The 23,172-nt window shown below is 43.8% G+C and overlaps 1 protein-coding gene across 1 annotated transcript in view; it reads left to right on the top strand.

Annotated features, from left to right (window-relative positions):
- Positions 1-819: 819 nt before the first annotated feature.
- fanca (FA complementation group A) overlaps positions 820-23,172 on the top strand; it is a 35,781-nt gene continuing 13,428 nt past the window's right edge. The window contains exons 1-24 of the mRNA XM_083654821.1: positions 820-929; positions 5,520-5,632; positions 6,329-6,425; positions 6,813-6,955; positions 7,753-7,848; positions 8,017-8,090; positions 8,249-8,397; positions 8,933-9,043; positions 10,504-10,585; positions 12,289-12,401; positions 12,501-12,577; positions 12,806-12,947; positions 14,206-14,339; positions 14,528-14,638; positions 15,273-15,368; positions 16,848-16,910; positions 17,856-17,938; positions 19,462-19,522; positions 19,816-19,865; positions 20,522-20,592; positions 21,629-21,733; positions 21,842-21,975; positions 22,152-22,222; positions 22,995-23,094. Of these exons, the coding sequence (XP_083510947.1) occupies positions 869-929; positions 5,520-5,632; positions 6,329-6,425; positions 6,813-6,955; positions 7,753-7,848; positions 8,017-8,090; positions 8,249-8,397; positions 8,933-9,043; positions 10,504-10,585; positions 12,289-12,401; positions 12,501-12,577; positions 12,806-12,947; positions 14,206-14,339; positions 14,528-14,638; positions 15,273-15,368; positions 16,848-16,910; positions 17,856-17,938; positions 19,462-19,522; positions 19,816-19,865; positions 20,522-20,592; positions 21,629-21,733; positions 21,842-21,975; positions 22,152-22,222; positions 22,995-23,094 (2,337 nt within the window). The 5' untranslated portion in view covers positions 820-868. The remainder of the gene's footprint in view (positions 930-5,519; positions 5,633-6,328; positions 6,426-6,812; positions 6,956-7,752; positions 7,849-8,016; positions 8,091-8,248; positions 8,398-8,932; positions 9,044-10,503; positions 10,586-12,288; positions 12,402-12,500; positions 12,578-12,805; positions 12,948-14,205; positions 14,340-14,527; positions 14,639-15,272; positions 15,369-16,847; positions 16,911-17,855; positions 17,939-19,461; positions 19,523-19,815; positions 19,866-20,521; positions 20,593-21,628; positions 21,734-21,841; positions 21,976-22,151; positions 22,223-22,994; positions 23,095-23,172) is intronic.

Raw genomic sequence — 23,172 nt, forward strand, 5'->3', positions numbered from 1 at the left:
TGCCAGTGTGCCTGCGACATTGCGAGCTTCAAGAACTGACTGAGCCAGGCTCAAACAGAATAGGATAGAACAGACGCTGCCTGGACTCCTGAACCCCTGAGAGGGAAAGCCTGATCACCACAGGTGGATAGGGACTCTACGCTGTGGGATCCGCTGATGGTTGCCTGGTTGCCTTTCGACCAACCAGGTCCTGCCAAGACTCTCTCTCACCATGAATTTGAATGAGAGTCTGGGTCTTTCAAACGCGTAATGAACTCTAGAACATTAATGTTGCAGCTGGTAAAGGTGGGGGTCATTTGAATTACTTCAATATAACAGCTTAATGGTTAACTATTATATTGAAGTAATTCAAATTACCCCCACCTTAAAAAGAGATAATGATTTTTAGTAGATTTATAATTTGTATTAATAACCTAAATCTGCAGTAACTAGTTGGTAACTAAAGCTGTCATAGAAATGTAGGAGTAGCCTAAAGTACAATATTATTCACACACACGCACGCACACACACACACGTACACACACACGCGCGCACACACACACACACACACACACACACGCACGCACACACACACGCACACACACACACACACACACACACACACACACACACACACACACACACACACACACGCGCACACAGTACACGCGACACGAACTCTGGGCTCATTTTTGTTTGTCCGCCCTCATCCTGCGTGGCTCGAGACAGAACGGGACCAATGAGAGAGCAGAGGCAGAGGAGCGCGAGGGAAACAAACATGGCGCAGAGCATCTCTCGCCAATACTTCTTCATAACAATCGAATAAGCACGCAGCACAGTAGCCAGAGAGAACGACATGCCGTGTTAATGTGTTCACAGTCAAAGCAGAATGTCGCTGAGTGCATCGTGTTGCTCCGTCTCCCAGAAAAGGACTCTGTGGAGCCTGCTTGGTGAGTTGACCGCTGGAGTTCAGCTCCTAGCTAAACTAAAGTGTCAGTAAGTAACATTATCTTGTGCCAATACACAACTCAAAGGCACTGAACAAATCTTCCCGTGTCATTAAATGATTAGCTGTGGAGTATCTGTGCCGTGGTTGTGTTATTGTTTGTGGGTACCACTGTGTGTTTTCCTGTGTTTCATCACGAAGAAGGATCAGCCGAGCAGCATTTTGGTAAACAAACCGCGTCACTGGGTGGCAACGGCGATGGAACCCTATGGAGCGCAAGTGGGGCGAGGCTTGTGTGTCTGACTCTGTTTGTTTACATTTTAAAAACTGCGACAGTTCACACAACTTTAACACGGCATGCATAATATTATACATCAAACTCTTGAGCTACATCTGCACTCACTCAGAATGTCAAAATATAAGCGATGTGATTTATAGTTTTTGAGATATTAACGTTTGTTTGGCACAACTCATACTATTAACTGCCGCGGGTTCCGCATTTCTGGGTGGCAAGTGACGTCACGCTGATTCGTCCTATAGGAATGGCTTTTGTTTTGAAATGGGAAATAAGGCGATGCAAGTAACTGCAGAGCGATTGGACAGTTTTTTTTCGTTCACAGGAAGGAAGGAGACGGAAAAGGCGACCAGGCAGTTGTGTTAAATGGTGATACTGAATAATAAGTGACCCCATAACTTGTATCCACTTGGCTGAGTCCAGAACTTCCAATCCGCCCACTCCACTGAGTGTAAGAAGTTGACAATTCAGTCTGATATCAGGCTGTTTGTCCACTAGAGCAGTGGTTCTCAAATGGGCCCCCAGGGGTCCGTGAAAAGTTTTCAAGTAAAAAAAAATAAAAAATAAAAAATTAATAATTAAAAAGAAAATGCTACATGTTACTTATTCCTTCTCAAACTACTTCCTACATGGTGCTAGTCTATCAAAATATCTTGGCTGTCATTTATTGTGTTGCATAGTGGTTTTCTGGACTGTTGACAAATTGTGATATTGTAAGTCGCTTTGGACAAAACAAAAGCGTCTGCTAAATGACGTAATGTAAATGTAATGTAATAAAAAAAAATATATATATATATTTTTTTTGCAAAATCTTCATAGTTCAACGAAAATAGTTTATGCTTTAAATCTAAAATGGTTCATGGATTACATTCTAATAATAAACCTATCAAATTAAAAGTCAAGCACGTTACCGTGGAAACAATTAAGCTTAGCCCAAAATCACAAATCAGAATGAGGGGGTCCGCGGTATATTTTCTATCTTGTAAGGGGTCCTTGGCTGAAAAACATTTGAGAACCTCTGCACTAGAGGCCCTGCCTAATTCTTTGACAGTGGCACTTTAGTGTTATGCTACTTTCATACAGTCAGCAGCGCCTGCTATTGCTGTCAAGTTGCTTCCTACCACCTGAAATTAAAAATAAAAATAATAATAAGACGAAGCATTTCCGGGTGCCACTGCAGCAGTTAACTACCGTAAATTCCGGACTATAAGACGCACCGGTCTATAAGCCGCAGCACCAAAATTTACTATTTTTTTCTTCTATAAGCCGCACCGGACTATAAGCCGCGGGTGTTTTGATGTTTAATTACCATATGAAAGGGTTCGTGCACAGAGAGGAATGTCGGGAAAGAGATCGCTGTTTGGGGAAGCTCCCATTTATTAACATTTCAACAAAACAAAACAAAAGTCAGGTCACTAATCCCCAGACAAAATCACACAACAATAGGCTACCGTATATGTGCAGCAAACCTGTAACCAGAGAAGTCAAGTCACTAATCCTCGTCTTCCTCTTCTTCCTGCGTACTGAAACCACCAAAGTCCTCATCTTCAGTGTCGGAAACGAACAGGTTCAGGGTGGCTTCGTCAACCACTCTCCTCTCTCCTTCATTGTCACTCAAAACCAACGAACTCCTCTTCATCACTGTCGGCATCGAACAGCCTCTGAAGCCTCTGACGGCCCTCAGCGCCAGCTGTGGCGGCGTCATCCTTTTCATCCCGCAGCAGTCCAGCGTTTTGGAACCCGTTGGTGATTGTGGATGTTTTCACACTCCTATAATATTCCGTGATCTTCCTTTGTGTGAATTCGCCGAAGTTTGTGATTTTCTCCTGGTAGTCGGGAGGGAGTTGTTCAGTAGTTCTCCCCCGGACGGACAGTCCCTTTCGTCTCATGATGAATCGGTAGCACCAAGATGGCCCACCTCTGAAATGTTCAATTTTCATCTCGGTGGCGATTGTTTTGGCCTTCAGTCGGATCTGCACCGTGGAAACGCCTCGGCCGTCTCCTCTCTGGGTCAACACCCAGTCCTCAAGGGAATCTTCAAGTTCCGGCCATCTGCTTTTGTGGCCTCTGAAGGACTTTTTTGTCTTATTACACTGAGACAGTTCCTCCTGCTGCTGCTTCCAACGTCTCACCATTGACTCATCGATGCCCAGGGTACGCGCTGCTGCTCTGTTTGTTTCTTTTAGTGCGAGTTCGACTGCTTTCAGCTTGAAAGCTGCGTCGTGTGACTTTCTGCGTACCTTCCCCATGGTAAGTGAGAGAGAGACTGCTCGTCTTGTTGTGATTCCGGGCTGATGAACTTTGCTTACCGTAATTACCATATGTAAGGGTTCACGCACAGAGGGGATTGTTGGCTGTTTGAGGAAGCTCCCATTTACCGTATTACCGTAACATTTCAACAAAACAACATAACACAACACCTTTGTTTATTTCGACAGTGCACACAGTGTCCGCGGTGTGGTGAAAAGAGGGCAACAGAGGAAATTAAAACAGAAGTGGATTTATAGGTAGAAAGAGTGCTAAAAAAGAGAGATTTTATTTGTATTTGAAATTTTTTTTCTGAAAAAATCCATAGATAAGACGCACCGTTATATAAGCCGCAGGGGCCAAAAAACGGGAAAAAAGCCGCGGCTTATAGTCCGGAATTTACGGTACCGTAAATTCCGCACTATAAGCCGCACCGGAGTATAAGCCGCACCTGCAAAGTTGACTGTTCTTTACATATATAAGCCGCACCGGACTATAAGCCGCGGGTGTTTTAATGGTATTTTTTTTTTTTTTTTTTTTTTTTATTGTGTTTTAATGTTTAATTACCATATGTAAGGGTTCATGCACAGAGGGGATTGTCGGGAAAGAGATGGCTGTTTGAGGAAGCTCCCATTTATTAACATTTCAACAAAACAACATAACACAACACCACCTGTGTTGTGTTATGTTATGTTATGTTATGTTGTTAAAAGAGGGCAAGAGAGGAAATTAAAACAGAAGTGGATTTATAGTTAGAAAGAGTGCTAAAAAAGAGAGATTTTTTTTTTTTTTTTTTTTTTTTTGAAAAAATCCATAGATAAGCCGCACCGTTATATAAGCCGCATGGGCCAAAAAAGGCCAAAAAACGGGAAAAAAGCCGCGGCTTATAGTCCGGAATTTACGGTAGTATCAAATAAAGCTGATAAGCTGTGCCAATTGCCAAACAAACGTTAATATCAAAACCTATACATCACATCACTTATACTTTGACTTTGTGAGTGAGAGCAGAAGTAGCTCAAGGTTCTGATGTATCTATGTAGTGTTAAAGGTTCTGATGTATCTATGTGTTAAAGGTTCTGATGTATCTATGTAGTGTTAAAGGTTCTGATGTATCTATGTAGTGTTCAAGGTTCTGATGTATCTATGTAGTGTTAAAGGTTCTGATGTATCTATGTAGTGTTAAAGGTTCTGATGTACAGTATATATGTAGTGTTCAAGGTTCTGATGTATCTATGTAGTGTTAAAGGTTCTGATGTATCTATGTAGTGTTAAAGGTTCTGATGTATCTATGTAGTGTTAAAGTTGTGTCAACTATCGCAGTTTTAAAATGTGTGAATTTAGTCAAAAGTACAGCCTGCTAGAGTGACACACACACAACAAGGCTGGCTCCATGGAGCTGAGAAGTGAAGTGAGTTCCCCATTAGGTTAGGCCCAACTTCAACTCACTCACTTCCTGTCGTTTTGTCACGTGGGTTTTGCCCATGGTTTCCACGGACACGCCCACTTAGGAGACTTGCTGCTACCATTTGTTAGCCTGCGGTGACCTCTCTATAGTAATATAATATCTATGGTTAGGGTAAGATTGGAGGGGAGGAATGTTTTATGGTCACTCATGATTCAGTAGGCCACGGATTAGCTTGGTTCCAGCCTTAAAACTCGTTAAGGATTTTTCAAAACGTCTATGGAGAAAATGAATGGGGAGCTCAGCTCACTTCCGGGGCTGGAAACGTCACATGAGCTCTATAGGGTCCCATTATAAAGGCAAAAAAAAGCATAAAACATAAACTGTGATTTCTCAAACTGTACAAAAGATTAATTAAAGCTGACTTGTGTTGATCGAGTCCTAAAAGTGGTGACCCTTGTCAAGTTTAAATGGAGTATCTAGCTCAAAGTATGAAGGAGCAGTTACAGTTCAGAGGGCACGGTTTCACCATGACCTGCTGTTTAAAAGGAACGGCACTTGCACCCGTAAGTCTGTTGATGCCGTTTGTTTGACTTGACCAACATCCTGACCCCTGGTGGTATATGTGTTCATGTACCTGCTGTCACCAGCTGGCCGTGTGGTGAAGAGGTCCAGGCTGGAGGACAGCCAGCAGCTGCAGGAGGCAGCTGTCCAGCTGCTGAGCCAGCAGCAGAGCCTGAGCAGCCTACTGGAGGAGGCCGGGGTGAGACACGCCCACTAACACACTGTCTAACCAATGACCAGGGCACACTCACTAACACACTGTCTAACCAATGACCAGGGCACACCCACTAACACACTGTCTAACCAATGACCAGGGCACACCCACTAACACACTGTCTAACCAATGACCAGGGCACACCCACTAACACACTGTCTAACCAATGACCAGGGCACACCCACTAACACACCGTCTAACCAATGACCAGGGCACACCCACTAACACACCGTCTAACCAATGACCAGGGCACACCCACTAACACACTGTCTAACCAATGACCAGCTGGAAATGACGTCCAGGTTGTAGAAAAACAGAATTCTCCTTCCATATTGGCTTCACGAACTGAGCTACGAGCTACCCCTTGATTATAATGGAGATCAAAGATCAATCAAATATCATCAGAAATCTATTTTGGAGTCCTGTCTAAAAAAAATCACATCAGTCACAAGCTGGCTTCTCTAAGGCCATGTTCACATTACAGGCAAATCTGATTTGCTGATAAAGTCATTAATAGGTCACTAAAGTTCACAAATCAGATTTGGCCTCCTAGTCTGAACATGGCCTAAGTGTTGGGCCACCACTGCCCCTTATCCTACAATACATGTGTGTGTGTGTGTGTGTGTGTGTGTGTGTGTGTGTGTATGTTCACGTCTTCTCATCTCTGAACTCTTTTGACAGAGTGCAAACCCACCCAACATCTTCTGCAAGCAGGATGCTGAGCAGAGAGAGGCAGCGTCTGAAGGCCTCCCCTCAGCCGTGGCAGCATCCCTCCTGGGTGAGCCATCTGAACATGTGACAGTGATGTGTCATGTGATGTGTCATGTGACACTGACTGACACAGTGGAAGCAGTGCTGCTCTGTAGCATCTGTGTGTGTGTGTGTGTGTGTGTGTGTGCGGTAGTGATGCGCCGGCTACCCAGAACCTGCCGGGTCCCGCGGGCTGACCCGCCCCGCAGGCGGTCTGGGGGGGGGGGGGTCTCACGGGAGCTCGCCCACAACGGCAAATTGGTGCTAAACATGCAGCCCAGTCTAGTAAGGTCTGGTTCTGATCAGGGGGTTCACTGCATGTTTAGAAACAGCTCATGAGTTTGCATCTCTTTGACTTTAGGGGGGTCTGTAAAATGTCTTCTGTGTGTCTCTTTACATTGTGCTTTGTTCCCAGTGTGTGAGCTGAGGCGTCAGGCAGGGCAGCTGCGCGTCCCTGTAGCCACTCTGTCTGTGAGGATGGTGTTGGAGAGACTGACGGAGATCACCAGAACTGAGGAAGAGGACAAGAGGAGAGTGCTGCTCACCTCCTCTCAGCGAGTTAGTATCTGACTGTTGTGCTGGAAGACACAGAAGACTTTTCAAAAAGATCCTAATGAAAATGGTCAAAATCGTATCTAATTCGGGGACACTCGGTCACTTGCATAATTTCCGTGTTTCCCGGCTAGTTCCAAACCCAAAGCTAAGTGACATCAATTCATACCTATTTCAGAAACTAGGTATCAGATTTCATAAACATCTTTACACGTTTAAAGTCTTGTCATTTAGCGTTTAGAGCAGGGGTGTCAGACTCATATTAGGTAGAGGGCCGGATTTGTTCAACTGAGACCTTACGGGGGCCGGATTTCTTTTTTATACTAAAATCAATTCGACTCATTTACTTCACAAAAGAAATACTGCTCTTTCCATTTCTCTTGAAACTGCCTGCATTCCGTGTCAACCTTTCTCTTTTTCGACAGCATCTTGTTGATTCCTTTGTTTTTTGGTAGGTAGCCGAATGCGCGATTCAATTCCAGCGTGGCATCATGGCGGCTTTGTTTACACCTGATGACCTACTGACATACTTCCTTGTAGTGCAGGTTAATTAACTTATGAATGAACTCTTAGCTTGCTTATTAGCCACACGTAGTTCATGATAATGGGGTGCGAATTTAATAATAATAATAATAATAATAATAATAATAATAATATATATATATATATATATATATATATATATATATTTTTTTTAATATTCCAAAACATCTCGCGGGCCGGATGAAACCTGCGGGCCGTATCTCTGACATCCCTGGTTTAGAGTGCAAGCAGGTCAAATGTGAATTGTCTGTCCTCTCCAGAGCCAGCTGTTTGTCCTGCTGCAGTCCAGCAGAGAGCTGCTGTCTCTGGGAGCCCTCTGCCCCGAGCTGCTCTGGCAGGAGTACTGGAAGGATCAGGTGTGTGTGTGTGTGTGTGTGTGTGTGTGTGTGTGTGTGTGTGTGTGTGTGTGTGTGTGTGTGTGTGTGTGTGTGTGTGTGTGTGTGTGTGTGTGTGTGTGTGTGTGTGTGTGTGTGTGTGTGTGTGTGTGTGTGTGTGGTAAGTAATTTAATGTGGTGTCTTTACAGAAGCAGGTCAAGTTGGAAGTGGTGTACCATCTTCACTCCCGCAACATCGTCACTCTCAAATACATTCTAGAGAGGTAGAGAATTATTGAAGTTATTGAGTTTAATTTCATCAAGGACTCAAAATGACAAAAGAAAGTAGGCTCAAGCTGCCTGTCCCATCTTGATCCCCCCAAAGCGTCCAGCGCTTTACTGTGCAAAACTAGAGGCTTCCAAGTATACTTTCTCTCTTCAGTGATGAGGCGGTGAGGTCGTGGTTGGAGTCTGAGTTGAAGGCGCTGTGCAGCTGGACAGCACCAGAGGGCCAGCAGGAGGCGCTGTGCAGCTGGACAGCACCAGAGGGCCAGCAGGAGGCCAGACAAGTCCAACGGGAAGTGCTGTCCAGTAAGAAACATCACTGGGATTTCTCAGCCATGGGTGGGGTGAAGTTCGATCAGAGTTAACAATTAAAGTGAATGGTGACCAACTTTTAAACGTAAAACAAACACAAGAAAAAACATAAAATGGCTCCATACAGTCATTATCTACACAAGTTTTCCCAGCAATACATAATCCAAGTCTCCAGAAGCTCAGAGATCCCAAGTTGACTTGAAAAGACATTTACACCCTGTTTCTAGCTGACATCTCCACTCTAGCCATGAGCTGAAAGTATTTATTTTTATTTATTTATTTATTTATTTATTTATTTATTTATTTATTTATTTATTTATTTATTTATTTATTTATTACATTTGAAAGTTGATCCTTAATCCACTTCAATTGTTTAGGAGAATTCTGCAATGGTGTATTGCTGGGAAAACTCCACGAATGTTTTGTGGACTAAAAAACTTGAGTAGATAATGACTGAATTTTCATTTTTGTGTGAACTTATCCTTTAGTTAAGAGACAACCTTAGCCTAAAGCTGTGCTTGTGTTGCAGCGGTGGTTGGGGTGTTGGTGGGAGCCGGGTTTGAGGGGACCCAGGAGCCAGCAGCATCCAGCAGGAGGCGCTCTCTGCTCTGCTGCTCAGTGCTGGACCACATGCTGGCCTGTGAGTGGAACGCTGTGCTGCAGCTGCATTCCTAGGCTAGCCTCAGAGCAATTAGAGAGAGAGTGGCGTCAGCGGAGGACCAACATGCGTGACTCACTAGCCAATGAATAGACAGGAAGGGGTCTCGCGCTACTTTTGAATGCTAAAATAAAGCTGATAATGTACAATCTGATAAAAAAAAAAAAAAAAAATCTAAAGTACAACACAAACTGTCCATTTTGCTGCAACTCGACAGTGCGGCTTAATTCAATCAGGACCTTACTTCCTGGAACTCTTGAGAGTAAAAAATTGGTCCATTGGAATGAATGGAGATGTCGCGACTCTTCTATATATACGGCTCTGGCTAGCCTCATATCAGGCTGAATTGTCAACTCGTTACACTCCATTTCAATCGTCTAGTCTGAGATTGTCCTCTGTTTAACCAATTTCTATGAGGGGAATTCCATTCCCCCCTAACCAATCACTAGAGATCAACGTATCCACCTGAATCTAATGTTCGTTCATCCAGTCAGGAGAATGCAAAAAAACCATCTACCCTTTGAATAAAGGCATTCAAAGCAGAGTGCCGTTCCAATTTCAAACTGAGTGCGAACTTACTTTTAATCGATTAAAAACACGCTTGATAGCGACGTCTCCCATCTATGGCAGCCGCCATTGCTGTTATTACTCCTCAGCACACTTGATAATTGCTTTAATTCAGCATGTTGTGCTGTTTATTGATGCTGATTGGCTAATAGTTAGTTCCCCTCGGTGCTGATTGGCTAATAGTTAGTCCCCCTCGGTGCTCATTGTCTAACCATTCTGTCAAGCAAAGAAAAGACATTTGCATATCACAATGCCAGACCAGACGCAGCCCAAACTCTACTCAGTAGAGCGCGTGGATTAGAAGGTCTGGACCCAGGCTAATGTATTCCTGTATTGTGATGACATATTTAGTTCCCTACTTTCAGTGTAGGAAATGTAAAACATATTTTGCTGGCGGGCAGCTGTGCCCACCTAGTGAAAAACAGCTGTGCCCCCTAGTGAAAAACAGGGGCATTTTCAAAGTTTGGGGGGAACTACCCCCCCGTCCCCCCAGAAACAGTAGACAATTCTAACTATTTAGGCTTTTATTTATCTTTTAATAGCCTTTGTATATGTATAATGCATTCGTTTATAGATAAATTGAACACTTCATCACGGTTTTTTATCTATTTAATTAAAATAAAATGATCAGAATCTTGGGGGGAAATTTTGCCCCCCAGTTTTTAGGGGCATTCTGAGATTCCTTGGGGCATTTTTGCCCTTTGCCCCCGCAAATGTCCTACCCTGTCTACTTGAACCCATACATGTGGGCTTTATGATGTGGGGTCTGAAAGGTTCCCCCCTAGCCTCCAAACTGCTGACAAATCCTACTCTACTTTGAATGATTTCTTTGTCTTGATTTTCAACATCTTGCTTCCTCTCCTTCCTTCCTTCAGGGCTTCTGGACACCATGGATAAGACACAGACCCCGCAGCATGGCAGCACCCCGCAGCATGGCAGCACGGGAGCTGAACTATGGTTCTTTTAATTTGATCATTTCAAATCAGATTTATTTTCTTCTAAGAGAAACCAGATAGCAAAAGGATTCCTCCTGATCCCTCGTGATCCCTCATACCACAATTACTGGATTTGAAACAAGGAAGATATATTGAAGCAATAGATCAATATAAAAATTATTATTATTATTTAAAGCAGCTACGAGCAACTTTTTCGATTGTTATTAAACAGTATAAATTTAATATCAATGCATCACATCTTACCTCTAATAGTCGACGAGAGCAACGCAGAGTAGTCTCGCTTGAACCCCGAGTGAATCGGCCAGTGTTAGTGTGTCTGTAGCCAGGGCAGATCAGGAAGTGAAATGAAACGGTTTGCAGCAGCCACTTCGGCCATAACCACAAAATAACTTCCAAAAACCTGTTAGAATATAACGAGAGATGTTCCCGCGAGTATGCGTGGCGTTCACATTGTTTATGTTATGTTGCTAGGCAGCGCAAACGGCGTTGGAAGGCAGCTGCGTTTCACTTCCGGGTTACCCGGTCCGGTCGCTCTAGAGAGCCCCCTGTTGGCGCGAGTTTAGACAGACTATAGACTTAATAATCACCTAAGGGAGCAATCTCAGATACACACGGCTTTGGTCTCGTCGACTATTAGAGGTAAGATGTGATGCATTGATATTAAATTTATACTGTTTAATAACAATCGAAAAAGTTGCTCGTAGCTGCTTTAAATGTCTTAAATCACTGTTTAAAAAATGAGGTGAGCTGTTTGACACTGAGCCCCTCTTGCCTGTCCCAGTTTGGACTCAGGTCCAAACAGCTCACCTCATTTCCTTCACACAGTGAGTGGCTCTAACTGTGCTATATTGACTGTGGTATATGCTCATTATACCACAGCTGTGAGCCACTCAGATTGCTGGATTTGAGAGAGCCGTTTTATCAATATGTTTTGAGTCACAGCCACTTGACTTCCTGTCTGGAGGAGCGAGAGAGGCCAAGAAAGTGGCCACTGAGCGTATAATGCAGGAAATGCATTATTTATCAAGGCATTGTGGTAAACAGCATCTAGTGGCTTTAAAATAGAATTGTCTCTGTATTTACTTATGAAGTTCATAAGCAAATACAGACAGGGAAGTGGAATGTACAGTATGGGGGTTTTTTTCCGGTTTCCAAACGCAAACCATGCTTTGTTTCTATGCAAAAGCTCATTTTGAGCAAGGTGTTCCACATGGGTCTTGAATGATGATGATCCATTCTTTTGAGATGATCTCTCCACAGTGCAGGTTCCCAAGGGTCCTCTGCAGGGTTCCCAAGGGTCCTCTGCAGGGTTCCCAAGGGTCCTCTGCAGGGTTCCCAAGGGTCACACATTCAAGCTTCTCTCTCTTTTTAATTGTCCGTGAGCTTCTGTTAAGTTGCTAGTTGTCATGATAAACATTCTCAGTGTTTTGACAGACGCGGTTCGTGGTCTTAAAGGGATACACACATAAATGAGGGATATACACGCAAATGCTGCATCAGGTATCAATGGGTGAACCTTGATCTGTGACTCAAACTACTGTATGGCATGTTGGGTCCTTGAATCTGAGGGAATCAAGCCTGGAAAACCCTTGAAAAGTCATTGAATTTGTTTAAGAAGGTGTGGGAACTGTGGTGAGGGGCTCACAGCACAGCACAGGGTATGTTTGTGTGTCACTCTCACCCTCCCTCCCTCTGTCTGCGCAGGATCCAGCTGTTTGACGCCTCGCTGTGCGGAGTGTCTGCATCGCCAGAGGCCCTTCGCCGCTTCTTCACACACTCCCTCACGAACGCTCTCACATATAAACCTCGACTCTCAGGTAGAAGCAAGTCACTTGTTGATCTTTGTGGCCCTTTCATGATGATCACTCCTTTAATTCCTAAGGACATAAAGCAAATAAAAACATTTCCTTTCTCAGTGTCGGATGCCATCGCTATGCAGAGCGAGTGGAGCTTCGCTAAAACCAGTCGGTCGCTAACCTCCCTTTTTCGTAAGGTAAATAGATTTGCAAGCCTCCAGTGCTAGTTTTGTTTTGTTTAACTTGTTCTCCTTGCTGTCAGTCTCTAAATTCTACACTGACTTGTGAATTTCTGAGGTCTCTGCAAATCACTGGTTTTATTTGTATTGACTGTCTGTTGTCACCCTACCAGTTATCAATGCTATTCTGTGTATAGAATCATGTACTATGTGAACGGATCTTTTTTTGTGGTGTTTCCGCCGTAGCTAGCTGTCATCTTCAGTGTAGAGGAGCTGCTGCGTCACCTGCAGCAGGTCTTGGAAACGCACGAGGTCAACTGGCAACACGTCCTCTCCTTCCTCTCCACTCTGCTGGTTTACCAGCCCTACACCCAGCCCAGCCTTACAGGTAAACAACAGGCTTTACATACCAGCCCTACACCCAGCCCAGCCTTACAGGTAAACAACAGGCTTTACATACCAGCCCTACCTACACCCAGCCCAGCCTTACAGGTAAAGAACAGGCTTTACATACCAGCCCTACACCCAGCCCAGCCTTAACAACAGGCTTTACATACCAGCCCTACGCCCAGCCCAGCCTTACAGGTAAAGAACAGGCTTTACATACCAGCCCTACGCCCAGCCCAGCCTTACAGGTAAACAATAGGCTTTACATCATGGCACTGAAGAATGACGACAACATGGAATCTGATCCAAATGTCTCATTACAATCAATTGAGGTCAAGATCTTTCCATAGACAACCAGCGTACCATTGCTCAATGAAGCACATTTGACTGAACCAGATCTGATTTTTAATAAAAGGACAATATCGCCTCCAATTATTAGCGAACCAATATATCAGTCTAGCCCAGTGGTTCCCAACCTTAGGGTCGTGACCTAGTGACATCACTGATGATATCATCGATGGTGTACCGGAATTTGAATGTCTCGGGTCCCTAGATTTTTGTAACGTCAAAATGGGGTCACAAGTCAAAAAAGGTTGGGGAACCCCTGGTCTAACCCGAGTAAACACAGATGTATCCTGGTCTAACCCTCCTAAACACAGATGTATACAGATTGACATTCATTCAAAACACACTCGAACTATGAAGAATAGAGGAAGGAGTCCAATCCAATTTCTTATGTTTCCAACCCCTACCCCTAGTTTTCGAGTGCCGCCCACGTTTCGACTGCTTGTAGATTTCCCTTTTCATCCTCTCCATATAGAGTGTGTGGATATGAGACAGTTTAGTTGTCCTCTCTCTGCCTCTGCCATCATCCTCTCCATATAGAGTGTGTGGATATGAGACAGTTTAGTTGTCCTCTCTCTGCCTCTGCCATCATCCTCTCCATATAGAGTGTGTGGATATGAGACAGTTTAGTTGTCCTCACTCTGCCTCTGCCATCATCCTCTCCATATAGAGTGTGTGGATATGAGACAGTTTAGTTGTCCTCTCTCTGCCTCTGCCATCATCCTCTCCATATAGAGTGTGTGGATATGAGACAGTTTAGTTGTCCTCTCTCTGCCTCTGCCATCATCCTCTCCATATAGAGTGTGTGGATATGAGACCGTTTAGTTGTCCTCACTCTGCCTCTGCCATCATCCTCTCCATATAGAGTGTGTGGATATGAGACACTTTAGTTGTCCTCTCTCTGCCTCTGCCAGAGCTGCTGTCGAGGCTGCTGAGCTCTGCGTTTGATGGCTACGACCTGGAGAACATGATCACTGCCTTCCTGCTGGCGCGCCAGGGGGCGCTGGAGGGGCCCGGCTTCTTCCCCTCCTACAGCAACTGGTTCAAGGTTTGTTCTTCTAACCCTGCAGACTATTGGTCCAACCCAGTACTGGTACATCTGGACTGGATGTTCCCAGACTCTTTGTTTATAAATGTTTCCCTCCTGGCTCTCTCTCCTCCCATCTAGTTCATCCTTTTTTTAATCTATTCGCACACCTTTTGGTTTATTATATTCGTGTCAATAACTTTTCTCAGATGTCTTTTGGCGGGGCCAATGGCCACCACGCGGCCAATAAGAAATCTTTGGTGTTCCTGCTGAAGTTCCTGTCTGACCTGGTGCCCTTTGACCCCCCACAGTACCTCAAGGTGAGCTTCAGGAGGTTTGGCTCGTCCCTGGGACATGATGGGAGGGCTTCTTTGCACTGGACTAGGGATGCACAATAATGCCTTTTAAAATGAAACGTCCACATCGCCCTGAAACAAACATCTCTGCTGATATGACAGGACAGACAGGCCGATAAAATGACGCTTTGATTACAGTCAAGTAAGCCTGTTTAAGCAGGTTGGATCTTACACTTTTGTTTGAAAGAAAATGTGATGTAAAAATATGGCAGTCAGTTGAAGTAGTTCTCTTATTTTGCCCCGTGAATGAGTATGTTTTGAAAAGTATTGTATTTATGTCTGCATCTTCCAGTGGGCCATCATGATAATGAGTAGGTATAATAATGTGTTAATTCCACTGCAGGCAAGACTTCTTTTGTGCATACGTATATCTGTATTGGCAATTGGTGAAAAGAGTTGTAAAATATCGGATATCGGCAAAAAATCCAATATCATACATCTCTACTCTGGACATACTGTAAGATATATAGTGTATATCAGATCAGGTCAAACCTGTATCATCCCTGTGGGGAAATTGTTGAAGGATTGTTGTACTTCCCATGAGAACACACAGCCTTTTTCTACCATAAGTTAATTTCTCATCATTTTGGCCTCTCAGGTTCACATCCTGCATCCTCCCTATGTGGCCGTGAAACACCGCACTCTCCTAATGGACTATATGTCCCTCGCTAAGACCCGGCTAGCTGACCTGAAGGTAAGACCAGGCTAGCTGACCTGAAGGTAAGACCAGGCTAGCTGAGCTGAAGGTAAGACCAAGCTAACTGACCTGAAGGTAAGACCAGGCTAGCTGACCTGAAGGTAAGACCCGGCTAGCTGACCTGAAGGTAAGACCAGGCTAACTGACCTGAAGGTAAGACCAGGCTAGCTGAGCTGAAGGTAAGACCAGGCTAGCTGAGCTGAAGGTAAGACCAGGCTAGCTGAGCTGAAGGTAAGACCAGGCTAGCTGACCTGAAGGTAAGACCAGGCTAGCTGAGCTGAAGGTAAGACCAGACTAGCTGACCTGAAGGTAGCCATACATGGGCAACATACAGACCAGGCTAGCTGACCTGAAGGTAAGACCAGGCTAGCTGACCTGAAGGTAGCCATACATGGGCAACATACAGCCCGCGGGCCGTATGCGGCCCCCGGGCGCAGGTCTTATTCTTTTTTTTTTTTACAGTGCACCTGAACGCAACATGCAAGATACCCGCTGAATAAGTGTCCAAATGTTCATGTCATTCTGGCCAATACTCTTCTGTTATAGCATTTCAGTCTGGAATATGGAATATCTTTCAATAATATTTATGACTAAAAGGCTAAAAGTAATCTCATGTGTAAGAAATGACTGTTCTACATTGAAGTAGAAATTTAAATAATTAACTTGTTGGTTTTGGATTCATTTAGCTTCAAGAGTGCATTTTTGTTCTTGTGTGACCCTCAACACAGGCTTTGGGAATCCCGGGCCACTTACTGATACTTATGCTTAAATTAACCCACTCATATTCTGGTTTATTTCAAGAAAAACATTTCGGCTATTGGAAATTCTAATTGGCTGGTAATTTTAAAATCTAGCAGCCATATTGGCAGGTGGTGAAAAAAGTTAATTTCACCCCTGCAGGGAGAGCAGGTGGTGACATAGGAGTGAGTGAGAAAAGGATCAAATATTGAATAATGACATCACAACTGTTAATTTAAAATGAGTTATTCCTCTAAACCTGGCTTAAAATGCCCCAAATCTTTCGCACTGGCGCCGTTCAGCCCTCAGCAAAATCTGGTAGCGAGGACATTTTTTTGTGGCCCTCTCTATCATCAAAGCCCATCCATGGGTTACGGCATGACAATATTTGTTCGGCCCCCGGCAACAATCTGGGTTTCTCATGTGGCCCCCCATGAAAAATAGTTGCCCACCCCTGGTATAGACCCTTCTCGTGGGGGCCATTTTGTGTCGAAAAGGCAGAATAAACACAGGTGCGAGCATAACACTAATGAGGGTTTCCACATTCCAATCATGGAAATTGGAAACCCTCATTAGTGTGTTGCTTGCACCTGTGTTATCCCTGCCTTTTAGACACAAAATGGCCCCTGCGAGAAGGGTCTATACTCATCCAACGAGGTGCATGGGAAATGTTTGCAACTTGAAGGAAAAATAAAAAGACCTCACAAGTGTTATTCTCATTCATGTGTGTGTGTGCAGGTGTCAGTGGAGGACATTGGTCTGTATGAGGATGTTTCTGGTGCAGCCGGAGCATCAGTGCAGGTAACAGCGACACCAAGTGGTGTGTTTCAGTACTGATGTCTGCTTGCTTGTAACTGCAAACTTTTTTAGCGTTAATGCCTTCCTTTTACATGGGAACGCTGTTCTTGGGGCCTGAAAACGCAAAAAAGTGAAAACAGGTCCCAGAGTGGAATTCTTGATAACGCCGCCCCTTACCCTTACTGTCACCGTGTAAAGTGTCACTCCCACATTAAATAATAGAAGACAACTCACGGCCAGGTGCATTTCCTCAAGTCACACTTGTGCTGCAAAGAAAACAGGTCTTATTCTGTAATCCAATCTGGAGCAGTTTATTACCATTCTGACTTCTGTGTCACTCTTATCGTGTGGAAAATTCATTTAAACTTTAATCCTACAAAGTGAAATCAAGCCTGTTAGAAATAGACAGAATAGAGGAAGCTAGGCGTTTTAACCATCAAAATAAAAGCCGTAATTATAACTGGGTAAATAAAAATCAGGGCGACTCACTACCTGTTCAAATTGACTTTTAGTTGTCTGTGTTCTATAGGTCTTCTGTGTAATTCGGTTTACACACAAAAAACCTTGCAACATGCATCAATAAGGCTATTAGTTTATTTAATTACCCTTATTGTGAAGGTTTTAACCAGAAGTTTCAATGTTAATGTCTGAGTTTTTTGCATTATCACAAATGCTGTGTATAAACGCGGAATCAAAGGTGAGAAGGCAACGACAGTTTGCAGTTTTATGTAGAGACTGTTGTGGTCTAAACATGGCCTGAGAGGCAAATGTAGGCCAGTCAGGAGTCAGGACCCCCCCCCCACACACACACACACACAAACACACACAATCTGTTGACTGTTTTTGTAAAGTAAGTGTGTTTGTGTGTGTGTGTGTGTATGTGTGTGTGTGTGTGTGTGTGTGTGTGTGTGTGCGTGTGTGTGCGCGCGCATGCATGTGTGTGTGCAGTGCCAGGCTCTCCAGGACGTGGACAAGGCGGTGTCTCTGTTTGAGAGCACAGGGAGAATTTCTGCCACAGTCATGGAGGCCAGGTATTCTCACCCTCTCAATGGAAGCAACCCAGGTTCAACTCCCCAGCAGCACAGTGTAACATTTAACCCAGGTTCAACTCCCCAGCAGCACAGTGTAACATTTAACCCAGGTTCAACTCCCCAACAGCACAGTGTAACATTTGATCACTGGCCTCTTGGTCTGCGGGCTGCATTGAAGTACATCAGAGGATCTGTGGCTCCTTAAAGAGTCTGAAACTGTCTAAAATACGGCTTTTAGAGTTCTACATGTCAAACATGTTGTTAGTATGTTCATATCTGCTGTACTAAACACAGTTGGACTTTTGACAGATTTTCTTTCTTTCTTTTGGTTGTGAGATCAGTCTTGAAGTTAATTCTTAGTTGCTTTAGAATCAATCAGTGACACTCCTGTCCTCTGACAGTATTTTAATCAGTGACACTCCTGTCCTCTGACAGTATTTTAATCAGTCACACTCCTGTCCTCTGACAGTATTTTAATCAGTGACACTCCTGTCCTCTGACAGTATTTTAATCAGTGACACTCCTGTCCTCTGACAGTATTTTAATCAGTCACACTCCTGTCCTCTGACAGTATTTTAATCAGTGACACTCCTGTCCTCTGACAGTATTTTAATCAGTGACACTCCTGTCCTCTGATAGTATTTTAATCAGTCACACTCCTGTCCTCTGACAGTATTTTAATCAGTGACACTCCTGTCCTCTGACAGTATTTTAATCAGTGACACTCCTGTCCTCTGATAGTATTTTAATCAGTCACACTCCTGTCCTCTGACAGTATTTTAATCAGTGACACTCCTGTCCTCTGATAGTATTTTAATCAGTGACACTCCTGTCCTCTGACAGTATTTTAATCAGTGACACTCCTGTCCTCTGACAGTATTTTAATCAGTGACACTCCTGTCCTCTGATAGTATTTTAATCAGTGACACTCCTGTCCTCTGACAGTATTTTAATCAGTGACACTCCTGTCCTCTGACAGTATTTTAATCAGTGACACTCCTGTCCTCTGACAGTATTTTAATCAGTGACACTCCTGTCCTCTGACAGTATTTTAATCAGTGACACTCCTGTCCTCTGATAGTATTTTAATCAGTGACACTCCTGTCCTCTGACAGTATTTTAATCAGTGACACTCCTGTCCTCTGACAGTATTTTAATCAGTGACACTCCTGTCCTCTGACATTATTTTAATCAGTGACACTCCTGTCCTCTGACAGTATTTTAATCAGTCACACTCCTGTCCTCTGACAGTATTTTAATCAGTGACACTCCTGTCCTCTGACAGTATTTTAATCAGTGACACTCCTGTCCTCTGACAGTATTTTAATCAGTGACACTCCTGTCCTCTGATAGTATTTTAATCAGTGACACTCCTGTCCTCTGACAGTATTTTAATCAGTGACACTCCTGTCCTCTGACAGTATTTTAATCAGTGACACTCCTGTCCTCTGACAGTATTTTAATCAGTGACACTCCTGTCCTCTGACAGTATTTTAATCAGTGACACTCCTGTCCTCTGACAGTATTTTCCGGCGGCCGTATTTCCTGTCAAAGTTCCTCCCTGCACTGCTGACGCCAAGAGTGGTGAGAAACGTCATCTCAGTTTGGATCAAAGTATACATTCATGAACAATCCACATGTAACCCACATAACAAATGAGGAATATTTTGAGGAAACTGTATCTTAAAGCATTATGGAGTGATAGTAGTTTGAAGAAAATCAGTTGTTACAGTTTGCATGAAGTAGAAACACTGTGTATGTCTTCCTCCACTGAGTTTCTTAGTTCTATTGTAAGTGTAAATGTGTGCTACATGCAGGGTGTAAATGTTTGCTACATGCAGGATTTGCACGTTGAACTCTGGGTCTGTCCATTACAGCTTCCTGTGAAGACTGATGCCCGCATGAGTTTCATCGAAGCTCTGAAAAAGTGAGTTATTATCCAAAGGTTGTAAGATGTAAATAACATAACTCTGCAGATTCACTGTCATCTTTTAAGCCACGTAAAGAAATACATCTTTATCGACTTGTTGGGGTCCGGGTAGTGCAGGGGTAGATTCCCTGCCTACCAACACGAGGGTTGGCCTGTGTTACCTCCGGCTTGCTCGGGCGTCCATACAGGCACAATTGGCCGTGTCTGCGGGTGGGAAGCCGGATTATGGGTATGTGCCCTGGTCGCTGCACTAGTAGTCTCTCCCCAGACTCAAATCTTACGTTGAATCACTGCGCTCTGCATACTACAGAAATGAGTCTGTGCCACTTCGTAGTTCCGCTGCGTTTTTGAGGGGCGGGACAATTGAATGACTGACAGGTCGTAGCACAAATTAACAAAGAGCTAAGGGCTGAAAAGCTGGCGGGACTGGCGGAGAAAATGGGAGAAAATTGAGAAAAAAATTGATTTGTAAAACTTAGATATGCAGTTATTTGACTGTAAAATGGCTGCATATCTTTTTTGAATAGTCAGTATGGGCTTGATGGGAATAACCATCGATCGGATCATTAGTGCCATGCTCTATAAATGATTGTACATCTATAATAATCATTTAAATGTATATTTTGACCATTATGACAATTGTTTGTGTTTAGAGCGAATAAGATCCCCGCTGCCCAGTATTCATCTTATGTGGAATGCTGCAAGAGACAGCGGCAGCAGGAGAGTGAGTACCTTTACTTTGATACGCTCTCATGCAGTAGAGAGGAGTGATGATAATGTATACAGGAGAGTGAGTACCTTTACTTTGATACGCTCTCATGCAGTAGAGAGGAGTGATGATAATGTATACAGGAGAGTGAGTACCTTTACTTTGATATGCTCTCATGCAGTAGAGAGGAGTGATGATAATGTATACAGGAGAGTGAGTACCTTTACTTTGATATGCTCTCATGCAGTAGAGAGGAGTGATGATAATGTATACAGGAGAGTGAGTACCTTTACTTTGATATGCTCTCATGCAGTAGAGGAGAGTGATGATAATGTATACAGGAGAGTGAGTACCTTTACTTTGATATGCTCTCATGCAGTAGAGGAGAGTGATGATAATGTATACAGGAGAGTGAGTACCTTTACTTTGATACGCTCTCATGCAGTAGAGAGGAGTGATGATAATGTATACAGGAGAGTGAGTACCTTTACTTTGATACGCTCTCATGCAGTAGAGCGGAGTGATGATAATGTATACAGGAGAGTGAGTACCTTTACTTTGATACGCTCATGCAGTAGAGGAGAGTGATGATAATGTATACAGGAGAGTGAGTACCTTTACTTTGATATGCTCTCATGCAGTAGAGAGGAGTGATGATAATGTATACAGGAGAGTGAGTACCTTTACTTTGATATGCTCTCATGCAGTAGAGGAGAGTGATGATAATGTATACAGGAGAGTGAGTACCTTTACTTTGATATGCTCTCATGCAGTAGAGGAGAGTGATGATAATGTATACAGGAGAGTGAGTACCTTTACTTTGATACGCTCTCATGCAGTAGAGGAGTGATGATAATGTTTGCAGGAGAGTGAGTACCTTTACTTTGATACGCTCTCATGCAGTAGAGGGGAGTGATGATAATGTATACAGGAGAGTGAGTACCTTTACTTTGATGATAATGTATGCCATTTAGTGGATGCTTGTATCTAAAGCACATGATAACAGCATGGTGTGTGTATGGCTGAGCTGCGTTCTGACACGTGTTTCCAGGGAATGCTGTGTGTGTGTCTGTGGAGAATCATCATGATCCTCTGGAGGTCCTTCAAGTTCAGCTGCAGGAATTCAGAGAGCAGGTCATTGAGGGCAATGATGGAGGTAGGCGCACATTTTCTGTTAGTGCTTATTATTATTATTATTGTGTCTCTGTTGTTTTCTACTAAGCCCAATCTCTTTAAATTCTCTTCACTTACATGTGTTCCTCAGAGGTGTCTGCTCAGCTGTCCAGGATCTGGCAGACTCTCAGCGACATCTTCCCGGACCGCCCCGACGAGCCGATTGGCCAGACAGTCATCACGCTTCACACAGACACGCCCCTGTCCCCTGAGCTTCATGTCAATGTATGAACCTCCCTGTATGAACAGTCAACTGCTCCTAGATATCTGTTTGTGATTCATTTCATTGTCCACTTTGTTTATTGTGTGTGTGTGTGTGTGTGTGTGTGTGTGTGTGTGTGTCTTGTTCCAGCTGTGTCAGTTGGCTATGGTATGTTACCTTCTGTCTCTTGTATGCTCAGGTAGTCAATATGATCCTGAGAAACTTCTGCCAGTGTCTGTTGGACGCTTCCCGAACAAACCCACCTAACAAGTAAGAGTTTTCACAAATTCTCATTTTTGCTGTGGCACCAGAGTGACTTATTTGATTCAGACTGTCACCTGTGTGAACCATATCCTTACAGAATAGACTCGTCGCACCTGTGTGAACCATATCCTTACAGAATAGACTCGTCGCACCTGTGTGAACCATATCCTTACAGAATAGACTCGTCGCACCTGTGTGAACCATATCCTTACAGAATAGACTCGTCGCACCTGTGTGAACCATATCCTTACAGAATAGACTCGTCGCACCTGTGTGAACCATATCCTTACAGAATAGACTCGTCGCACCTGTGTGAACCATATCCTTACAGAATAGACTCGTCGCACCTGTGTGAACCATATCCTTACAGAATAGACTCGTCGCACCTGTGTGAACCATATCCTTACAGAATAGACCCGTCGCACCTGTGTGAACCATATCCTTACAGAATAGACTCGTCGTTTGACCAAAAACTAACAGAACGTATGACTTGAAGCATAGGTACGTCGGTACTAGGGATTTGACGATCTATCGAAATTCAATATATTGCAATACAGAAATGTGACAATAAGTATTGTGGGGCAGAAAAACGAATCATGATTTTAGCTCAATTCTATTCTGCTGTACTAATCAGCAATGAGAAGCTTGGCCATCACAGTTCACAATCTCTCTCAGAATTCTACACAGTCAGAATTTGTTGTCATTGAATTTTTTTTTATGGTGGTTATGTCCAATGTGTGAACCCTATATTTGTAATATTGTCTCTGTCTGCCCCCAGACAAATCCCGTGGGCTTCCAGGTTTGTAGGCGTTCTGCTTGGTAACACACAGCTGATGTCCAGCCTCGTCCACAGACTCTGGGACCTATTTCATAACCAGGTACATAAGCAGCTCTGTCTGTGTCTGTCCTCTCTCACTCATGTCTTGTCTGGCTGTCTGCACTTCTGTAAGTTTCTT

The sequence above is a fragment of the Poromitra crassiceps genome, assembly GCF_964638095.1.
Source record: "Poromitra crassiceps genome assembly, chromosome: 18".
Lineage (NCBI taxonomy): Eukaryota > Metazoa > Chordata > Actinopteri > Beryciformes > Melamphaidae > Poromitra > Poromitra crassiceps.